Source organism: Biomphalaria glabrata, chromosome 15, assembly GCF_947242115.1.
Source record: "Biomphalaria glabrata chromosome 15, xgBioGlab47.1, whole genome shotgun sequence".
Classification (NCBI taxonomy): domain Eukaryota; kingdom Metazoa; phylum Mollusca; class Gastropoda; family Planorbidae; genus Biomphalaria; species Biomphalaria glabrata.
The window spans coordinates 28,820,102-28,842,912 of record NC_074725.1 but is presented as its reverse complement, the minus strand read 5'-3'; the positions used below and the strand labels follow the sequence as shown (position 1 = coordinate 28,842,912).

Genomic DNA, 22,811 nt, shown 5'->3' with positions numbered 1-22,811 from the left:
AACTAATTTTGGAACTAATATTGTTTGTAAAATGTTTTACATAATTCGGATGTTCCTTCTGAGTTGAAGATAGTTTACTTCCTAGTCCAAACCTCCCGCAGGACGACGGGGGATGGGAGCGGGCAGGGTTTGAACCCTCGACAGTCGATAAATCCGAACGACAGTCCAGCGCGCAAACCGCACGACCAGACAGCCATTATTAAAAGAGTATGACTTGATATCTCTGGTATTATCCTAGCAGGTGAAGTGTGTCTCTCTTCCAAGAGTGTGCTTCCACGAGGCGATGTCTTCACCGCATTGCGAGCTGAACACGTCCTCGTTTATGGGACAGATGGTGGCCCGATACAGGGAGAGGATGACCATGGGCTTTCCCATGACCAGTAAGTTCAAGCAATGTGCACTGCGCTATCTAGGAGGCGCGGTGGGTTGAGTGGTAAAGCGCTTGGCTTCCGAAAACGAGGGTATCGGGTTTGAATCTCGGCGAAGACTGGGGTTTGGAATTTCGTTTTTCTATGAGGCGGGGTGGCTGAGTGGTAAAGCGCTTGGCTTCCGAAAACGAGGGTATCGGGTTTGAATCTAGGCGAAGACTGGGGTTTGGAATTTCGTTTTTCTATGAGGCGGGGTGGCTGAGTGGTAAAGCGCTTGGCTTCTGAAAACGAGGGTATCGGGTTTGAATCTCGGCGAAGACTGGGATTTGGAATTTCGGGATTTCTTAGACGCCCCACGAGTCCGCCCAACTCTAATGACTAGCTGACATTGGTTAGGGAAGTAAAGGCGGTTAGTCGTTGTGCTGGCCGCATGACATCCTCGTTAACTGTATACATCATCTGCCCAGTGAATCGCAAGGTCTGAAAGGGGAACCTTTTTACTAAACTATCTACTTTTGACCCAGCTTCGTGTAGCGATTACTGAGAGTTGGGGGGGGGGGGGAGGGGGGGTACTCAGCAGTTTGGTAGTCGGTTTGCTATTCCATTTTAAAGGAAGTAGTGGCAGAAGTATTATCAAATGCACCCTGCCCAGACGACACCAATCGTCATAGAACTGGGACGTCGCAACCTGTGGGCAGTGGATATCACTGGCTCATTGCCATGCCATACAGACCGGTGACGAGGCAATGAGCTATTTGTCTAAACTACTCTCAAGTTTCGACGTTGCAGGTCAGGCTCTGCGACGGTTGGTCTCAACTCGGACCAGAAACAATGCATAACTTTGTCACTACCGAGAGAAGAAATATTTTTATTCGCAATTTTAGTCCACTCTTTAATTAATATTTTTTTTAGCGGCCCCCAAAAGGGGAAAAGACGCTATTAGTTTTGTGAGGAATGTCTGTCCGTCTGTCCGTCCGTCCACCTGCCTGGGTGTATCACTTCGGGGGCCTATTTTCAGTCTTTGTAACCTTGTTTTTTTTTTGTTTTTTTTGTCAGCCATAGATCTATATCTAGAGGGGGCACCTTATTTAGAACAATCAATTTCTACTAACCGTAATATAATCCTCCTCCCCCCCCCTCCAAAAAAAAAAAAAACCATCACGCTCACACTTTTCATAGACTCTTATAAATTCATTGTGTGACAAATTTAGGGATTTTTTTAGTTTTTTATTTAGAATAGAGGGCTACTCGTAGATCAAGCTCTAGCTGTTACCACGCATCATTAACTACAGCATTTAGATTTCAAACTGTAGGAATTTTCACCAAGCACAAACACATTTGATGATCACCTTGATCTAAGGATAATCCCTCACATTCACTTGAACAATTATTTAGATCAGTGATACCCAAAATACGGCACGCGGGCCAAATCCGGACCGCGAACTGGCTCCATCCGTCCAGCCGAAATGTCGGCACAAAGTGTAGAACACCCCCCCCCCCTAAAAAAGTTTAAAAATGTATCTTTGCCTACGTTAGGGGCCTTTTTTCTTTTTGGATGTCAGATAGGTACCATGACCTTTAACATTTGTGCTTTTATGGAATGGGAGTGCCGAAAAAACTAGGCTATAAGTGGATTCTGAATGCAGAATCTTTCAGGAAAAGTGAACGGATCTTTATCATTATTTTTTTTTTTTGTGGAACATGATAATAAGCCAACATATTTGTTTTTTAAAATAAAATGTGGTTGTTTTAAAAAAACGTCATTAGGAATTAAATATGGCGGTATTGACGAGAAGATTTACCAAAAGAGACCAGAAAATAATGAGCTACAATGGTGTTCACATTTGAAGTAGAGAAATTGAGCCATTTTTCGACGCGTAAAGAAACAGATAAACTTCCCAATAAACAATGCAAGCACTAGATCTTCATGTTTCTAATCAAATAGTTTCAGGTCAATTTCATTTTGTTTTTGTACCCTTTTGGTCATGTGGCCCGCAACATGAGTGTCTCAAATTAAAATGGCCCTCAAGTCGAATTAGATTAGGCATCACTGATCTAGATCACATGAGTATGCGAAGCGCGTAATTAAAGTAATTATCTTTTACTTTTTCCTTGCATTTCTCATACAGACGCCATCAACCCAGAAACATATTCCACAATACTCTCAGAGACGGCGGAAGAGGCGACATCGAAAAGATTCGCCCACTCCTTGACACAGCACGGCGGAGACAACGAAACAACAGTGGGTGCAGCCGAGCGCCGCGACACAGGCCTTGATGCCAAACCCGCCAGGTCCCAGTCCAACTTGAGCCACAGCAGCTACTTCCCCAAACCCTCCATGAAGGAGCTGATAACGAAATTTGAGAGGCGCTCTTTAACGGCCAATCAGCTTAAAGAGAATGGACCACGTGCCAAAGAGAGGAAACAGTTTCGGGAAATCGGCCCGGCAGTTTGCGAAGAGGAGACGACGAAGCTGGATTCACCGGAAAAGAATGCGTCACTTCCGCCGAGCTACAAGACCACATTGTCCCCGCTGGTTACTACTAGTCCGGTTAAATTCGAACCCAAACCGGAGACGGTTGTGTGCGAGCCGATGGAAAATTTCCCAGAAGCGACGAATGCTACCAATAATACAGCTGTATCAAACACAGCGGAGAGATCAGCGACGCCTTTAGGTCAATATGAGAGTCAAGAGGGAGTAAAGCCATTAACACCTGTCGCAGAATCTGGTCCCCACTGCGAGGATCACGCTAGCGATGAGCAGAACAGAGAGATTGAGGTAAAAGTAGACTCTTCTGATCTGTTGGATGGCTGGGCAACCCCTTCTCAGAACCTGATGACCGAGGTTGGGTCCGACACGCCTTCTCCGCTTAGAACCAGCTTACGAGGTATCGCTCGCACAAAAATGAGCCCCGTCAACGAGTCCAAATTTGTTGTCCACAAGAAGGATTGGAGCAAACGATACGATCCCAGACTGACCACAGCTAGCCTCGCGTATTCTCCCTACACTGTACACGAGACCCTGTCCAAGACAAAAAGCGACGGGGGCCGATCGGTGACCAATGCGCCCTCCAACACTCTGCAGCGGGCAGAAATACGTCGGACGCTTCACGAGCTGGACACGAAACACGAAAGTCAACAGAGTGCCAGCAGAAGTGACCTTCAGGGTAACGCCATGGAGAGGTACATGAACTTTTTAAAAAACACTCCTCCTCCGACACCTACTACAGGAGCAGACAAAACTGTCCTCACAGGGGGCTCGTGTCGCCCGCCAACGCCGCGCAGATCTCAGATAGTTAATAAAAACAAAAAGAACCAACTGAAATCTGTCCTGAACTCTGCCAAAGCCACCGGATGTACGGTGGTGACTAACAAACTGAAGTCCACTTTGAATAGAGACAATAAAAGTGACGTTTTCAAGGCGAAGTCAGGGCTGGATAAAATGAAACCAAAGACCGGGGTTACCACTGTGAAAGTAACTAACCCAGAAGTAACCACAAAACCAAAACGGCTGGTCGACAAAAAGAAGAAGCTTCTGAAGAGCAAGGTCAATAGCAGCTGTAAGGACACAAAAGTCGACCACAGCTGCGGCGATGTTGGCGCCATGCATTCAACTGCTTCGACTATTGGCTTTACTGCTGGAGATGGACGTGGCATGAGCATCAATGATCAAAGATCTACAACGTTATCCGTCAGAGCTTCCAGATCTTCGGCCAGCAAACTGCCGACCAAAATACCTGCCGACAAGCTTAGCGTGAGTAAATATCAAAACAAGGCTAAAAAGAGAGATGCTTTTACCACAAAACAGGCGTCTTCTGATCATGCTGAAGATTTGACAAACGTGGATATCCAGAAGCACGAATCTGTCTCTCCTACTGTTACTAAATCGGCGCAGGGAACATTCGTCGCACAGAACACCGCAAAGGAGGAAGTGCCCAAGATCGGAGACAGCACCAGAAAGGAAGCTTCAGCAGAAAAGGCTGAAAAGCGGGCTACATCATCCCCGGCACGTTTATCTAGCAGGTTAGGCAAGAGAGCCTTGCAATCTCCGAAAGACATCAGGATAAAGCTGTTCCAAGGTTTGGACAAGGACCTCTCAGACTCGGAAGATAAGCTCCTAAGTGACAGGGAGCTGGCAAATAACGATCTTATTCCTCTCCAAGACGATCAGGGATTGCATGAGGATAATCTAGCTATTAATCGATTCGGATTCCGAGCCAAGCAGTCTCCTGTAAAGGTTACTAGGCCGATCCCTAGGCTGAGAAATCAGTTCTTCGAAAGTGACCTCGACAAGCAGGAGCAATATCTGGCCGACCATGACCTGGTCCAGCACGCCATGATGTCTCCTTGCTTTATCCAGACCCACTCCCGCCAGAGAGAGAACTACCACGATGACAGCGAAGGCACCACGCTCAGCCAGACAGACTGCGAAAGCGTGAGGTACGCGTTCAAGCACGACGTCATGGAATCGGCAGACTTCTGCCATTCCGACAGCGGCGGCAACAATGAAGACGCGAGGCCCAAGAAATCCCTCAACACCAACTCCAACCTGGTCCCCGAGACCCTCTCTTCTCTGTCCCAATACAAGGATGTGGATAAGAGCCCCAACGAAGATCCATTCATTTTAACGAATTTCGACAACCGCGGGAAAAGACATCGGCTGGAAATTGTAAGTATTCATCGAGCTAGTATGAAGTTAGTCTGTCTGTCTGTCTGTCTGTCTGGCCAAAAAATCTTTGACACGTCTCCCCCTGTCTCATTCTTGGATGAAGTTGAGACTTTGCTAAATTGTAACATATTGATGATAATAAACAATTTAAAAAATTAACCAATTATTTAATCAATTTGTCGTAATTAGTTGTTTTTTTTTAAATATTTACAATGTACTAAAACAGCGACGGCCGACCCGTTTCAACAATCTCTCTATATATTTTAAACTAACAAACGTCAGATAAAATCTTCTATATTTGTAAGCACTTGAATAGCTCAGTGGCAAATCACGCTGGAGGCTCGAGTTTATATTGCTTTTGAAAAGGCGGCACGGAAACTAGATAGTCTCCCCTTAAATGATTCACAAATATGATTGGACCATAGCGCAGACGCCGCAGAGTTAGCTATAAGCCTGAGAGTTGCGTTAAACCAAAAAGATTATTATTATTATTATTGTTATTATTTTTATTATTATTATACATAATATTAAAAACGAATTACATAATTGATTCAATAGAGTATTTAGACATTGAACTGAACCAAACAATAAAATGTACATATATTTCACGAGGCCCTGAATAAGATATTGGCCCTTTAATCAGATAATAATTACATCAGTTAGGCCAGGCTCACATTGGACAATATCAGTTCATTGATTATCTTGAATATTAACACTATGATGATGACAATAATATTAGTACATTTCGGTACAGTGTTATATAATGTCGTTAGTCGGCCTGAGAATACAATAATATCGACAACACTTGAGATACGCATACTCTCTTAGTTTTGTATTTGCGGAGATAGGGTTGTGGATGTTGATAGTTGGAGATAGAGTTGTGGATGTTGATAGTTGGAGATAGAGTTGTGGATGTTGATAGTTGGAGATAGGGTTGTGGATGTTGATAGTTGGAGATAGGGTTGTTGATAGTTGGAGATAGGGTTGTGGATGTTGATAGTTGGAGATAGAGTTGTGGATGTTGATAGTTGGAGATAGGGTTGTGGATGTTGAGAGTTGGAGATAGGGTTGTGGATGTTGAGAGTTGGAGATGGTTGTGGTTGTTGATAGAATTGTGGATGTTGATAGTTGGAGATAGAATTGTGGTTGTTGATAGTTGGAGATAGGGTTGTGGATGTTGATAGTTGGTGATAGGGTTGTGGATGTTGATAGTTGGAGATAGGGTTGTGGTTGTTGATAGTTGGAGATAGGGTTGTGGATGTTGATAGTTGGAGATAGGGTTGTGGATGTTGATAGTTGGAGATAGAAATGTGGATGTTGATAGTTGGAGATAGAGTTGTGGATGTTGAGAGTTGGAGATAGGGTTGTGGATGTTGATAGGGTTGTGGATGTTGATAGTTGGAGATAGGGTTGTGGTTGTTGATAGGGTTGTGGATGTTGATAGTTGGAGATAGGGTTGTGGATGTTGATAGTTGGAGATAGGGTTGTGAATGTTGATAGTTGGTGATAGGGTTGTGGTTGTTGATAGTTGGAGATAGGGTTGTGGTTGTTGAGAGTTGGAGATAGGGTTGTGGATGTTGAGAGTTGGAGATAGGGTTGTGGATGTTGATAGTTGGAGATAGAGTTGTGGATGTTGAGAGTTGGAGATAGGGTTGTGGATGTTGATAGTTGGAGATAGAGTTGTGGATGTTGAGAGTTGGAGATAGGGTTGTGGATGTTGATAGTTGGAGATAGAGTTGTGGATGTTGAGAGTTGGAGATAGGGTTGTGGATGTTGAGAGTTGGAGATAGGGTTGTGGTTGTTGATAGGGTTATGGTTGTTGATAGTTGGAGATAGGGTTGTGGTTGTTGATAGGGTTGTGGATGTTGATAGTTGGAGATAGGGTTGTGGATGTTGAGAGTTGGAGATAGGGTTGTTGATGTTGATAGTTGGAGATAGGGTTGTGGATGTTGATAGTTGGAGATAGGGTTGTGGTTGTTGATAGTTGGAGATAGGGTTGTGGTTGTTGATAGTTGGAGATAGGGTTGTGGTTGTTGAGAGTTGGAGATAGGGTTGTGGATGTTGAGAGTTGGAGATAGGGTTGTGGATGTTGATAGTTGGAGATAGAGAGTTGTGGATGTTGAGAGTTGGAGATAGGGTTGTGGTTGTTGATAGGGCTATGGTTGTTGATAGTTGGAGATAGGGTTGTGGTTGTTGATAGTTGGTGATAGGGTTGTGGTTGTTGATAGTTGGTGATAGGGTTGTGGTTGTTGATAGTTTTACCTGCCTGCGTGAACTAACTCGGGGGCCGTTTCTGAGTTTGTGTTTCCACACAAACCATATTTGTAACCTTGTTTTATATTCAACTTGTTTAGTTTTAAGCATTCCACTGTAGCTTGATGACTATTTCTAAGACCTATTTGTTTCCAAATGTTTGTCTGTCTGTTCCCCTGTCAGACCTTACGATGTATAGGGCAGACGATGTTAAGGACATCTGTTTCTTTGGCCAACGGTTAACGAACCGGGTATAATTTGGTCAGCACAACGACCAACCGCCTTTACTTAGCCCAACTGAAGTCAGGTACCCATTAGGGTTGGGTGGACTCAGGGGCGCCCTAAAAATCTCGAAATTCAAAATCACAATCACCGAGAAGTTCGGAAGCCAAGCGCTTAACTGCTGAGCCCCCGCCCCCCCCCCAAACAGTTGTCTTTATTCCAGATGTTTGCCTGTGGTCTAAACTCCAGATGTTGTTTGTCGTATGTATATATATCTAAATTGATAGCAAGCACTATCTTTAGATGGTGTGCCATGGTCGTTGATAGCAAGAACTATCCAGCTCAATGTCTGTTTCACTCCCCCTAGGAACCTCCAAGACGTACAGTGCTGACAAAGGGAAGCCCAGTTCACAAAGGGAAACACAAAGCAGAAACAGGCCCCCAGGAAGACGAGAGTGTGATGGATATTTACAGGTAAGCTAGGAATGGAGTGGAGACGAAAGGCTAAAAAAGGAATCTAAATGGAGGGGTGTGCCGAGGCAGGTCAGAGCCCTCCTTGGGCGGTGTTATGGAGTCTTTATATGTTTCTATGATGACGGTGAGAAGAAGTTAGCGATTGGTCGGTGGCTATGCAGTGTGAATGACGCAAGCTAAGCGGTATTGTCGTAAGCTGTCTTGGGTAGGACAGACGACTCCAGAATGCCAGAGCGAAAAGACGTGTTTTTGTAGTGAGTTAAATTTAGTTCAAAAGACCATTTTATATTATGACTCAAGTCTACTACATGTATTTCATGTCATCTCAAGTTGATGTGGACTATATTGTAATAAATGTTATATATATATATATATATATATATATATATATATATATATATATATATATATATATATATATATATATATATATATATATATATATATATATATATATATATATATTTATCATTGTTAACAAAAAAGTTATTCAAATTATTTCAAGTTTTGCAAGTTAAATATAATACGCCCACCGAGGTTTAGATGCCTAACAGCAGTTACGATCTTCCACAACATACTGATGTCAGAAGAAACAGTAAAGAATGGATCAACATATAGACTTGAAAAGTATAAGAATTTTAATACATTCTGGTGTTAATACAGAAATTAGAGTAAAAATAAGAATAGGGGGAAACAAATAAAGACACGTCAATGTAAGAGTATCGACATTTGGTGTCAAAAGTAAAGAAAGTATCAACGTATAGAGCTTAAAGGGAAAGAAAGTATCAATGTATAGAGCTTAAAGGGAAAGAAAGTATCAACATATAGAGATAAAAGGGAAAGAAAGTATCAACGTATAGAGCTAAAAGCGAAAGAAACTATCAACGTATAGAGCTAAAAGTGAAAGAAACTATCAACATATAGAGCTTAAAGTGAAAGAAACTATCAACGTATAGAGCTGAAAGTGAAAGAAACTATCAACATATATCAGCGTCTATTAATAAAAAAATATTTTGTCAAATGTTTGACATGTTTCGGATGTTCCTTCAGAGTTGAAGATACTGGTTCTAACCATGTCTGTATTTCTGTTTATTTTCTTTTTGTTCTAACTATGTCTGTATTTCTGTTTATTTTCATTTTGTTCTAACTATGTCTGTATTTCTGTTTATTTTCACTTTGTTCTAACCATGTCTGTATTTCTGTTTGTTCTAACCATGTCTGTATTTCTGTTTGTTTTCTCTTTGTTCTAACCATGTCTGTATTTCTGTTTGTTCTAACCATGTCTGTATTTCTGTTTGTTTTCTCTTTGTTCTAACCATGTCTGTATTTCTGTTTGTTCTAACCATGTCTGTATTTCTGTTTGTTTTCTCTTTGTTCTAACCATGTCTGTATTTCTGTTTGTTTTCTCTTTGTTATAACCATGTCTGTATTTCTGTTTGTTTTCTCTTTGTTCTAACCATGTCTGTATTTCTGTTTGTTTTCTCTTTGTTCCAACCATGTTTGTAACTCTGTTTATTTTCTCTTTGTTCTAACCATGCCTGTGACTGTTTCCTTTCTCTTAGTTCCTTCACAAGAGACTGGACGAATCAATTCCTCATAGCAGCTTCCAGGGGCAATGACCATGATGACAGCCAAGAGGCAGGCAATTCTTTCTCCAAGGTCAGACTACTGCTGCATGCCAATCATTTCATTGGCCCATAACTGTTGCTAAAACTAGAACTATATTAAAGGAAAAAAAAACTTCATTTTCAATTTTATACCGAAGAACATGAACGAATCCACATTTTATATTACTAGTTATAAATTGTTTTCCCAACTCATGCCCTAATTCTATAGTTGTCTCCCCTTAATGAAACTTTGAAAGAGTACTTTTGACTCATACTAAATTAGAAGTTAATTAGTTACTCCAACCACTACTGCTACCAATTACTATTGGACTCACTATAGTTGCGGGCCTCCTTCAGTCGTAGTGAAGCGTAATGGAGGAGGAGGACAAAAAGGGGGGGGGGGCACGGTGTCTCGGGCGCCACCCTCAGTGGGGGACGCCACAAGCAGTGAGGCGCCTAAAAAATTAAAATTGTTGTAGGTAATACATTTTAATGTTATTGGTATTATTATTAAATACTTTTTATTTATAAGCCTACATTTCTATGTGATGTTTATGGAAATTGGGGGGGGGGGGGGGCGCCATTAATGTACATTGCCCCTGGCGCACGTTTTGCTGACAACGCCTCTGCTCTAGAGCCCTATTCTCAAGAGACATCCCCACCCACACATATCACAGGTAAAAGTGGCATTCGCTTCGGCTGTAAAGGAGCCAATCAATTAAAAAAAAAATTGGAACGTTTTTTTTTCCCAGAGCTGAGGCTAAAGCTTTTTTCGCTGTCTATAGCTTTCTTGGTCACCGTCTCTCTCCACGGACCACAGGTCAAGGTCTATGTCATCTTTCTGCTGAAAAGACAAATGGCACACAACCATTGAGTACTGAATGACACACAATCCCGAGTACTGAACAGAAAGATGACAGACAAACCTTAGTACTGAACAGAAAAATGACAATCATTAAAGTACTGAAGAGAATAATGACAATCATTAAAGTACTGAACAGAAGAATGACAATCATTAAAGTACTGAACAGAAGAATGACAATCATTAAAGTACTGAACAGAAGAATGACAATCATTAAAGTACTGAACAGAAGAATGACAATCATTGAAGTACTGAACAGAAGAATGACAATCAAACACGCGAAGACAATAAAAAATATTAACAATATGTTACTATCCAGTGAACCATTTGTCGGTGAACGAATTGTCAGTGAACGAATTGTCTTGTTCCATCTTTTCAGTACTTTAATGACTGTCTGTCATTATTCTGTTCAGTACTTTAATGATTGTCTGCCATTATTCTGTTCAGTACTTTAATAATTGTCTGTCATTCTTCTGTTCAGTACTACTATGGTAACCCCTTGTACAAAGTGGCCCACAGTAGTGATGATGGTCAGAGCACGGCCACGAACTCTCCGGTCACAAAGAAACGTCACATTGAGAAAAAGAAGAAGAAGAAAAAGAAGCGAAAAGAGGAGAGTGTAGATAAGTCAGAGGTGTCCCTAAGTCAGGTGGACATGGGGGTAAGTGTGTAGTCAACTCTTTTCTATCTATCTATCTATCTATCTATCTATCTATCTATCTGTCTCTATTTCAATCAATCAATCATTTAATCAATTAATCAATCAAGCAATCTATCTACATGTCTGTGTGTCTCAATCTGTCAATCAATCTATCTGCATGTCTCTACATCAATCAATCAATCAGGCTCTCTGTCTCTATCTCAATCAGGCAATCAAAAAATCAATCAATCTAGCTATCTGTCTCTATCTCAATCAATTAATCTATCTTTCTCTATCTCAATCAATCAACCAATCAATCAATCTATTTGTCTGTCTCTATCTCAATCAATCAATCAATCTATTTGTCTGTCTCTATCTCAATCAATCAATCAATCAATCTATTTGTCTGTCTCTATCTCAATCAATTAATCTATCTGTCTCTATCTCAATCAATCAATCAATCTATTTGTCTGTCTCTATCTCCCAATCAATCAATCAATCTATTTGTCTGTCTCTATCTCAATCAATCAATCAATCAATCTATTTGTCTGTCTCTATCTCAATCAATCAATCAATCTATCTATTTGTCTGTCTCTATCTCAATCAATCAATCTATCTATCTGTCTCTATCTCAATCAATCAATCAATTTCCTGTCAACCAATGTGCTTACTATCACGCGGGAGAACAGTAAACAGATATAGCTGAAGTAGCCTAATTTGTTCAGAGTCAGCAATAGTGCACCTTAGTCTGTTAACAAGTACAAGCGACCAACAATAAAACTACCTTCAGCAAACTACAACGCAAGTCTTGACTCACTTTGCTGACGCGCATTGAGAAGAGCTCCCACGTTTAGGAAAGGTCAAGGCTAGTGATGGGCAAAAGTTAACTAAAAAGTTAGAAACTTTTAGTTTAACTAAAAAAAATTACTTAAGGCCATTGTTTGACTAGAAAAAAAAAGTTTGGTTAAAATCGTAGTTTAATTAATTTTATTTATTTAATAACTAAAAAGTTTAATTAAAATTTGTAAAACTTTTCAACATGTGGTCAGGGTTGAAACGCACTCCCTGTTTTCTGGTCATGTGATATCAATAGCTTTGATTATCAAAAAAAATGATACAGTTAACAACTATTTAGACAGTCTGCATTTGAAGAGGCTAGAGTAAGATCCTGGTAGAAGTTATGGGAGTCAATATTTGCACTTGAAAGTAGCAGTATTCTAAAATGTTTAACATTTTTTGCCAAAAGCTTCTATGTAGTATTAAGAATGAGGTTTTTCAGATTATTTGTGTGAGCCAAGTGGAGGTGTTTAATTTCTGTTTCTATGTGGAATCTGATTAGTGAGTTAGGCCAATATTTAGTGGTTTTAATCAATTCATTTGCGGCAAACAATATTTTTTTAACTGCAGGAACATCAAGTACACACTTTTATAGTCTTAAGACTTATTATTGAGATCTTTTTAAGTCTAAGCTAGGCCTATATCTAAAAGCATAAGGGTAACCAACTCTAGAAAAAAAATCTTAATCCACACCCTCTCTGGCCATAAAGTAAATAGACTGTGTCCAACTGATTTTAACAACCTGGTCAGCTAGACATACACATGACCACATGTAGGCCTAGTGTACTGTACGTGTGTAGTCGACAATACTGTAAGACTAACCTGCATTAAGCTTTATACAATAGTGTTTGCTTAATTTGGAGAGGTCAGACAAGAAAATAACACACTGGCGTGGCTAGTCAAGCATGTTCGTAGATATATACGTTTATGTAAGAAACATATTCATTAATACTGATTTTATTCTCGATAAATATTACTAGAATGTTAAAAGAATAAGATCGAACCGTAGGCATACAGTCGGATGATTATATCTATATAGGTCTAGTTCAACCCCCCCCCCACTAAATAAAAAAGTTTGTTATAGTTTAATTAACTTTCTTTAGTTTAGTTTAACTATCTTTTGAAATTCATGATAAACTAATAGTTGAACTACTTTATTTTAGTTGAAAACTAGTTTTAGTTTCACTTTTAAAAGTTAGTTTAGTTCCCATCACTACTCAACGCTATACCAACTATTACAATCATGGAATAGCTGATCTGGGCGAAAATGTGTACTTTCGCTTTGATTGGAAATATTTTTTTGTAACAGAACTTTTCATATTTTTTTATACCAGAAAGTTCCTCATTTGAAAGAGAAGAGAGATGGGTCGGCCAGAATTTTTAAGGTGACATAAAGTCTTTGTTTGCGTTTGTGTTCGTATGTGTATGTTTGTGTTCGTATGTGTATGTTTGTGTTCGTATGTGTATGTTTGTGTTCGTATGTGTATGTTTGTGTTCGTATGTGTATGTTTGTGTTCGTATGTGTATGTTTGTGTTCGTATGTGTATGTTTGTGTTCGTATGTGTATGTTTGTGTTCGTATGTGTATGTTTGTGTTCGTATGTTTATGTTTGTGTTCGTATGTGTATGTTTGTGTTCGTATGTGTATGTTTTTCGTATGTTTATGGTTTTGTTCGCATACTTTTTTGTTCATATGTTTATGTTTGTGATTGTATGTTTATGTTTGTGATAGTATGTGTGTGTTTGTGATCGTATGCGTGAGTTTGTGCTCGTATGTTTATGTTTGTGATAGTATGTGTATGTCTGTGATAGTATGTGTGTATTTGTGATAATATATTTATGTTTGTGAGGGTGTATTTGTTTTTTGTGATCGTATGTGTATGTTTGGAGGCGTGGTGGCTGAGCGGTAAAGCGCTTGGCTTCTGAACCAGGGGTTCCGGGTTCGAATCTTGGTGAAGACTGGGATTTTTATTTCGGGATCCTTGGGCGCCTCTGAGTCTACCCAGCTCTAATGGGTACCTGACATTAGTTGGGGAAAAGTAAAGGCGGGTGTTTAGGACTTTGTCCCTAAGCTTGTGTATTTGTGTGTGTGAATTACGGGCTTGTTCATATTTCTGTCGCACCGTTTATAATTATTTGTATGTTATTTTTATTCGCACACAATTTTTTAAAGGTCGAACTGAACATTTGAGATGAAGTGTTCATAAAACGAATATCTCTGGGAACAAACGAAATGGTTGGACGAAGTCGTTTTATTTACTTTCTAATGTTGTCTTAGTATCTCTTGCATCTATCTGTCTAAATATAAGCATTTTTCCCTAAGAAAACAATAGTACAATTAGTGTTTAATTAATCCCAATAGGGGGCGCGGTGGCTGAGTGGTTAAGCGCTTGGCTTCCGAACCTGAGGTCCTGGGTTCGAAACTTGGTTGAGACTGGGAATTTGAATTTCGGAATTTTTAGTCCCCCCTCCCCCTCGTCTATTGGGTACCTGACTTAAGTTGTGCTGACCACATGACACCCTGCTCATTAACCTTAACATCATCTGCCCTTTAGATTGCAAGGTCTGAAAGGTGAAGTTTACTTTACTTTAGCCCCAATATGAGCTAGTATTATAAAACATATCTTTTTTTTTTTTTTGGTTTATAACATTCTGATTGGTTCTCAAATCACGTGGTGAGTAGCAGGCGGATTTATTACGAGTGAAAGAACATCCGGGTCAGTCCTCGGAGTACCCAGAACCACACAGACATAATGAACTGCCCAAATCACTGGACCATGCTAAACACCAAGATTTCTACAGGCATCGTCAGTCGGGCAGACGGTCAATCGACCAGACGAAAGCCCAAGAGATACCAGCAATCCCAGAGGATCTCAAATATCAGGAAACTTCCAAGTCGGATATAATTACACCTTCAGTAAGCAGGCCACTTTAGTGTTGATAGAAAGAATGTCTGGTAGTGAGAATGTCTGATAGAGAGAAGCTAGAGTGAATATCTGATGGAGAGAACGATAAAGAGAATTATGATAGAGAGAGGCTAGGAAGAATGTCTGATAGAAAGAATATCTGATAGAATGGATGATAGAATGTCTAATAAAAAGAATTATGATAGAGAAAAAGCTAGAATGAATATATGATAGAAAGAATGTATAGTAGGAAGAATATGTGATAGAATGCCCAATATAGAGAATGTCTGATGTAGAGAATGTCTGATATAGAGAATGTCTGATACATAAATTACTTGAGAACGGACACAGCCTTAATTTGATACTTCAAGTGGCTCAGATGGTTCCCCGCGTTCCTGAACAGGAGCCTTCATGCCATCAAGAAATAGTTTCACCATGGATATGAACTTTTGTGGACATCCGTTACTTTGACATGATCTTCCCGAGACCTCTGCTAACAGTGTCTAAAGCAGGGGTTCTCAACCTGTGGGTCGCGACCCCTTTGGGGGGTCGATTGACATTTTGCCAGGGGTGGCCTAAGACCATCGAAAATATGGATTGTTGTTGTCTATTCTTCTATTGCTGTATGTGTGTGTGGGGGGGGGGGGGTCGCGGCAGAGTGCGGGATTGTAAAAAGGGGTCGCCCAGCATAAAAGGTTGAGAACCGCTGGTCTAAAGCTTTTGTTAGGTCAACACAGTGCCAGTCATAAGTCTCCGTCTCTCAAAGTGGAATAAGACTAAAACACACAATATAATTTAGACTCACATATTTATACTCATTGATAGTAATTATTGGACTTTTGGCTATGGAGCTATATCAAAGAATGAGTTTCAGCAATCCATATGAATTATTAAACATCAAACAAGTAGTCGTCAGTAAATGTTTTTCAAGCTTCTGGGAACAATGTAATGTCGGTTATGAGCGAGATGGTGAACACTTTAAACAGTCGCTATGAAATTCCTTATTATGGACAGTTATTTGTTTTTACTGCTATTGTGTTTTGTTGTGCGTTAAAGTCAGTACATTTAGTTAGTTCTTACACATTATTAAGAACAGCTCCTGAAGTCTTTCAATCAGGGCTTGTCCACCTTTTTGTAGACTTCTGCGGGAATGGTGTCAGCTTCTGGGGATTTCCCACTTGCGAGCTGTTGAATGGCAAGATCGGTTTCCTTTAGCGTAGGAGGTCATCAATTTTTTCATTTATTGGTACTTGCTGCAGCCTGTCTATGGCCGCTTCATTTATGATGGAAGGTGTATTGAGAACCTTTTCAAAGTGTTCGGTCCGCTGTTTCAGGATTTCTTCCTTATCTGTCAATAGGATTATCCCATCAGCATTTAGTAGAGGGGATGAGCCTGACTTTGTGGGTCAAAAGACTTTCTTTATGGCATGGAAGATGTTCTTCATGTCGTTCTTGTCAACGAATTCCTGCATTGTTTCCACTTTCCTGCTTAGCCAAGTATCTTGCATTTGGCGTAACTGTTTTTGTACACATTTTTACTGATGTTGGTAAATACATCTTTGATGGAATGGGAATTTGTTCAGAATACAGTTTATGAAACTTGCGCTTTTCATCTAATAGTTTTCTGATCTCAGTGCTGCTTTCATCACACCAGTCCTGATGCTTTCTCTCCATAGGACCGAGTATGTTTAATGCTGTGCTATGGATAGCTTCTTTGAAGCATTGCCAGCTTCTATCTACATTTGATTCAGCTAGAGGGGTGGACGTGAGACAGTTCTCGTTCGCATCTGTAAGCGACTTTTCTATTTTGTCATCTGCTAGTCTGGCCGTGTTTAGCCTTTTTTAGAGGAATACATTTCTGGTTGTATCCGAAATTTAAGTTTTGTAATGACAAGGCTGTGGTCTTTTACTCACTCTTTACCACAGCAAGATTTGGTGACACTTATATACTGATTTCTTGGTATGTCTGATAGAGGGATCGCTTGATATACAGATTGCTTGGTGTACAGAGTTCTTGGTATAGAGAATGTCTGATAGAGAGATTGATTGGTATAGAAATTGCTTGATATACATATTTATTTGTATAGAGAATGCCTGATAGAGAGATTGCTTGATTCAGAGAATGCCTTATAGACAGAATGTTTGATATAGAGCACCGATTCTCAACCTTTTTACTCAGCCCCCCCCCCCCCAAACTAATAAGATTCCCCTCTAGGCGGCGACCCCCCAACCGTAAAATTTATTTCGTTCATAGGCCTAGGTAGACCCTAAATATTTTTCATGTTATAAAATCATAATCAAATTTTAAATGAATATATCTGACATCCATGATGTATTTACATAGCAAAAGCTTTTTGTAATTTTATTGAGAGTAAAAAAAAACAATTTGTGCTTAAATAAAAAAAAAAAGTTTATCTTTAATGTATACCATCTATGGTACTAATGTGCTTGTTACAACACTAAAGAAATTGTATGACAAAAAACTTCCAATGAAAATAGACAATAAACCGAAATTACCGTTAGTCTTAGGCGACTCCTGGCAAATGGTCGTTCGATCCCCAGGTTGAAAACCCCTGAGAATGCCTGATAATGTTTGTGTGCGTGCTTTCCCATTTAAATAGTTTAGTCCTAAAGTGAGGGGCGGATTGACTAGTTAGGCTTTTGGCAAACGCACGGTGGGCCGGCACCAAAATAGGCTGGTGGGCCGGCACCGAAATAGGCTGGTGGGCCGGCACCAAAATAGGCTGGTGGGCCGGCACCAAAATAGGCTGGTGGGCCGGCACCGAAATAGGCTGGTGGGCCGACACCGAAATAGGCTGGTGGGCCGGCACCGAAATAGGCTGGTGGGCCGGCACCAAAATAGGCTGGTGGGCCGGCACCAAAATAGGCTAGTGGGCTGACGTCGAAAACGTTGCTTGGAATACAGTAAAATAATTAATATTTTCTTACAAAGGGACGTTTAGAAAGTCACAACTGATCCTTGATTACATAGCCAGTAAAGTCGGTTGAGCGTTGTGCTGGCCACATGGCACCCTCGTTAACCGTCTTCCATAGATGACCTTTGCATAGTATACTCCATGGGAAGCGTGGTCGAGAGGCCAAGTACACTTGAACTTGGCTTGGCTTGGCTACCTATGAAGGGGGCTCGAGGTTCGACACCCGACTCGGGCAGAGTTGTATTTACTGAGCGCGTAAATGCAGCACGGAAAACCTTCTCCCAGGCACCCCCACTGGTCTACAAATGAAATTAGACTATAGCGCTCTGAGCATGCTATAAGCATGAAAGTAGCGCTACATAAAAGCTTTTTTTTTTTTTATTGCAAGTTCTAAAACAGGGTACTTTATTACTACTAAAATTCCTTGAGATAAAAAAGTAACTAAATGAAAACAAACAAAACAACAACTATTTCTATTTTTTCTTTAGCTCTCTTACTACGAGTCACCTAAAGCTGTTATCAGCTGTCTCGTCATGTACAAGCCTGTACAGCCAGTTTCATCAGTAGCTTCATGGAAATTTGGGAAAAAATCTTACATACCTGTCATAACCTATAGCAAAGCTCCTAGCAAGCGCAAGTTTCAAATCCTGCAGCAGAGGCGCCTCTGGGTGGAAGGTTACACAAACAAGTACCCCCCAAGTTGTCTACCTTTGTCCCAGAGCTTCAGGTAAGTTGCTTCAACTGTCTATGTCAATACCTTTGTCCCAGAGCTTCAGGTAAGTTGCTTCAACTGTCTATGTCAATACCTTTGTCCCAGAGCTTCAGGTATGTTGCTTCAACTGTCTATGTCAATACCTTTGTGCAAGAGCTTCAGGTATGTTGCTTCAACTGTCTATGTCAATACCTTTGTGCAAGAGCTTCAGGTATGTTGCTTCAACTGTCTATGTCAATACCTTTGTGCAAGAGCTTCAGGTATGTTGCTTCAACTGTCCATGTCAATACCTTTGTCCCAGAGCTTTAGGAGAAGTAGTTTTAATTCTCTATGTCAATACCTTTGTCACAGAGCTTCAGGTAAATTGCTTCAACTGTCCATGTCAATACCTTTGTCCCAGAGCTTTAGGAGAAGTAGTTTTAATTCTCTATGTCAATACCTTTGTCACAGAGCTTCAGGTAAATTGCTTCAACTGTCCATGTCAATACCTTTGTCCCAGAGCTTTAGGAGAAGTAGTTTTAATTCTCTATGTCAATACCTTTGTCCCAGAGCTTCAGGTAAATTGCTTCAACTGTCCATGTCAATACCTTTGTCCCAGAGCTTTAGGAGAAGTAGTTTTAATTCTCTATGTCAATACCTTTGTCACAGAGCTTCAGGTAAATTGCTTCAACTGTCCATGTCAATACCTTTGTCCCAGAGCTTTAGGAGAAGTAGTTTTAATTCTCTATGTCAATACCTTTGTCACAGAGCTTCAGGTAAATTGCTTCAACTGTCCATGTCAATACCTTTGTCCCAGAGCTTTAGGAGAAGTAGTTTTAATTCTCTATGTCAATACCTTTGTCACAGAGCTTCAGGTAAATTGCTTCAACTGTCCATGTCAATACCTTTGTCCCAGAGCTTTAGGAGAAGTAGTTTTAATTCTCTATGTCAATACCTTTGTCACAGAGCTTCAGGTAAATTGCTTCAACTGTCCATGTCAATACCTTTGTCCCAGAGCTTTAGGAGAAGTAGTTTTAATTCTCTATGTCAATACCTTTGTCCCAGAGCTTCAGGTAAATTGCTTCAACTGTCCATGTCAATACCTTTGTCCCAGAGCTTTAGGAGAAGTAGTTTTAATTCTCTATGTCAATACCTTTGTCACAGAGCTTCAGGTAAATTGCTTCAACTGTCCATGTCAATACCTTTGTCCCAGAGCTTTAGGAGAAGTAGTTTTAATTCTCTATGTCAATACCTTTGTCACAGAGCTTCAGGTAAATTGCTTCAACTGTCCATGTCAATACCTTTGTCCCAGAGCTTTAGGAGAAGTAGTTTTAATTCTCTATGTCAATACCTTTGTCCCAGAGCTTCAGGTAAATTGCTTCAACTGTCCATGTCAATACCTTTGTCCCAGAGCTTTAGGAGAAGTAGTTTTAATTCTCTATGTCAATACCTTTGTCCCAGAGCTTCAGGTAAATTGCTTCAACTGTCCATGTCAATACCTTTGTCCCAGAGCTTTAGGAGAAGTAGTTTTAATTCTCTATGTCAATACCTTTGTCCCAGAGCTTCAGGTAAATTGCTTCAACTGTCCATGTCAATACCTTTGTCCCAGAGCTTTAGGAGAAGTAGTTTTAATTCTCTATGTCAATACCTTTGTCCCAGAGCTTCAGGTAAATTGCTTCAACTGTCCATGTCAATACCTTTGTCCCAGAGCTTTAGGAGAAGTAGTTTTAATTCTCTATGTCAATACCTTTGTCCCAGAGCTTCAGGTAAATTGCTTCAACTGTCCATGTCAATACCTTTGTCCCAGAGCTTTAGGAGAAGTAGTTTTAATTCTCTATGTCAATACCTTTGTCCCAGAGCTTCAGGTAAATTGCTTCAACTGTCCATGTAAAATATCTTTTTCAAGCAACGGGAGCCAATTAAAGTTTCGACACTCGTGTCGCGGGCCTGTGGCCAAAAAAAAAACCGAATAGAAATTGACCTAAAACATTTTTAATAAAACCCGTGGGTCCAGCACTTACTACCTACTCTACTGTAATTTATGTGAAAGTTAGTTTTTTTTTTATGCGTCAGAAAATGGCTTCCTTTCTGTACATGAGAGCTAAATTAGAGCTAGCTAGCCGACGACTCATTTTCTTGTCTCTTTTTGGTAAATATTTCCATCGGTCCTTCAATGTCTAGGCGTAGTTTAAAATTCTTTTTATTCGCGGCTCAAAGAATACCGTAATATTTGTTTTATAATAACGTTTATATGTTGTTAGAAAAATAAATAAAAAAAAACAGCCACACTTTCTTTACAAAACAATTATGTGAGCTTATAAAAAATAAAATAAAGAAGCTTTCACTTTTGCTGGTAGATTCAAAATTCCCCTTGTACTTTCAACTCTCCCATTCCATAAACGTACAAATGTCAAAGGTCATGGTTTCATTCCATCAGAAGGCCCTAATGTACGTAAGGTAAATTTTTCAACTTTTTATTTTTTTTAAAAGGGGATGGGGGGTCTTCTCTTTGTGTCGACATTTCGGCGGGAGGATGGAGCCACATCTTGGGACGGATCTGGCCCTCGGGCTGTATTTTGGACATCACTGGCCTAAGCTATTGAGTTTGACCAATGTTGTTGTTTTTTTGTCCTAAGCTACTGATTTTGGCCAATGCTATTGACATTTGGCCTAAGCTAACGACGTTAGCTCTAAGCTATGGACGTTTGACCGAAGCTCTTGACGTCTGACTAAAGCTACTGCTATTTGACCTAAAAGCTAATGATATAATTTATGTTGGACTAAATGTTCAAACTCAGCCACCACGTGTTCTCTGCCTCCAAAGGAAAACACTTTGGGCGTCGGTCCAAGAAGAATATGCGATGCACAGTTGGTTCCCAAACGTCCCTGATGGCTATGACAGCTACATCGTTGGCAACCAAGACCGTGAACTTAAGTTCAGGATGGACAATGGCCCGTTACTGGACAGTAAGTTAACCCAGCCACCTTTTCATAGGTCTACTTCTTTCTTCTTCTACTTCGTTCTCATTTTACAGGTCGGAGGGTTCAGATCTGTAATTCTATGTCCGAGATGATCAGCGCAGTGGTTTCCAGATCAGGCATTTCTCCTTACAGTTTTTGTTCTATAGGAGGGTTTTGAGGCTTGATCGGGCCTCTTGATATAGTGTGCAGCTTTGAAAGACATGATGATGCTCCACAAGGGCAGGTTTCGCTCGTCCCGACTTTAAGCTTCCGGAACATATGTTGTGTCATTCTGTTGTGTCCGGTTCTGAGTCGAAAAATTATGCGTTGGTCATGTCGAGATAGCTTATAATAGGCGTCCTTTCTCTTGTAATTGAGATGTGAGCTGGTCCAATTCTCATTTATAGAGGTTCTGCAACCATAGCCATCTTTTCAAACAGTCAGTGATGCAAGCTGTTCATGGCGTCACTTGTTGTTCTCACCCCACTGATACTCTTGCCAACTGGGCGCCCTACTGGAGACTCTCATCCCTTAAGATAGGGGTTCTCAATCTATGGGTCGCGACCCCTTTAGGGGTTGATTGACTATTTGTTAGGGGTCGCCTAAGACCATCGAAAATATGGATTGTTTTTGTCTATTCTTCTATTGCTGTGTGGATGGGGGTCGCCGCAGAGTGGAGATTGTAAAAAGGGATCGCCGAGCTTAAAAGGTTGAAAACCGCTGCCTTAAGATATAGCTTCACGATTTAAAGTTTTGCTTTTAGTATTGAAAGAGGCGCCCCCATTTTCTTTTCATACAATCAAAAAAGGAAATAAAAAATACATCACTATTACCAATATGCCAAGACTCTCGGGAATTAAGGCGAGGCCGAAGGCCGAGTACACTGGGGAAATGCCTCAATTTTCCTTCTTTGTACTACAGCGGCCGTTGTTGGTGTTCGCCAAAAAAACGTCCCATTGAGGAACGGTGTGTGGTCAACTTGGGACGTGTGTACGCAGAGATTTGCTTAAGGTAGTCAAAACATTTATCATATAGTGAGTGATTCACATACTAAATTCACACGTATATGCTGGCTTGAGTTGACAAAATTAGCATGGTGGTTTGATACTGCCGTAGGTCTACAATTTATTAAATTATTTGATGTCCGACTTTCTAGAGGTCATTGTGAAAATTGTGTGTACATTTGTGAAGTCGAAAGCATAGATACTATAGAATATTCCGGGTAATGTACATTATAAAAGGTTTTTTTGTTTAGTATGGGTTGTCAGAGAGAAAGAGAGAGAGAGAGAAAGAGAGAGAGAGAAAGAGAGAGAGAAAGAGAGAGAGAGAGAAAGACAGAGAGAGAAAGAGATAGAGAGAGAGAAAGTGAGAGAGAGAGAGAAAGAG

At 40.4% G+C, this 22,811-nt stretch overlaps 1 protein-coding gene across 1 annotated transcript in view; it reads left to right on the top strand.

Moving 5' to 3' along the window:
- Positions 1-245: 245 nt before the first annotated feature.
- The window catches only part of LOC106050753 (uncharacterized), a 42,163-nt gene continuing 19,597 nt past the window's right edge, over positions 246-22,811 (top strand). The window contains exons 1-9 of the mRNA XM_056012022.1: positions 246-380; positions 2,498-5,037; positions 7,880-7,986; positions 9,549-9,645; positions 10,937-11,116; positions 13,267-13,317; positions 14,615-14,848; positions 18,262-18,500; positions 21,289-21,431. Of these exons, the coding sequence (XP_055867997.1) occupies positions 284-380; positions 2,498-5,037; positions 7,880-7,986; positions 9,549-9,645; positions 10,937-11,116; positions 13,267-13,317; positions 14,615-14,848; positions 18,262-18,500; positions 21,289-21,431 (3,688 nt within the window). The 5' untranslated portion in view covers positions 246-283. The remainder of the gene's footprint in view (positions 381-2,497; positions 5,038-7,879; positions 7,987-9,548; positions 9,646-10,936; positions 11,117-13,266; positions 13,318-14,614; positions 14,849-18,261; positions 18,501-21,288; positions 21,432-22,811) is intronic.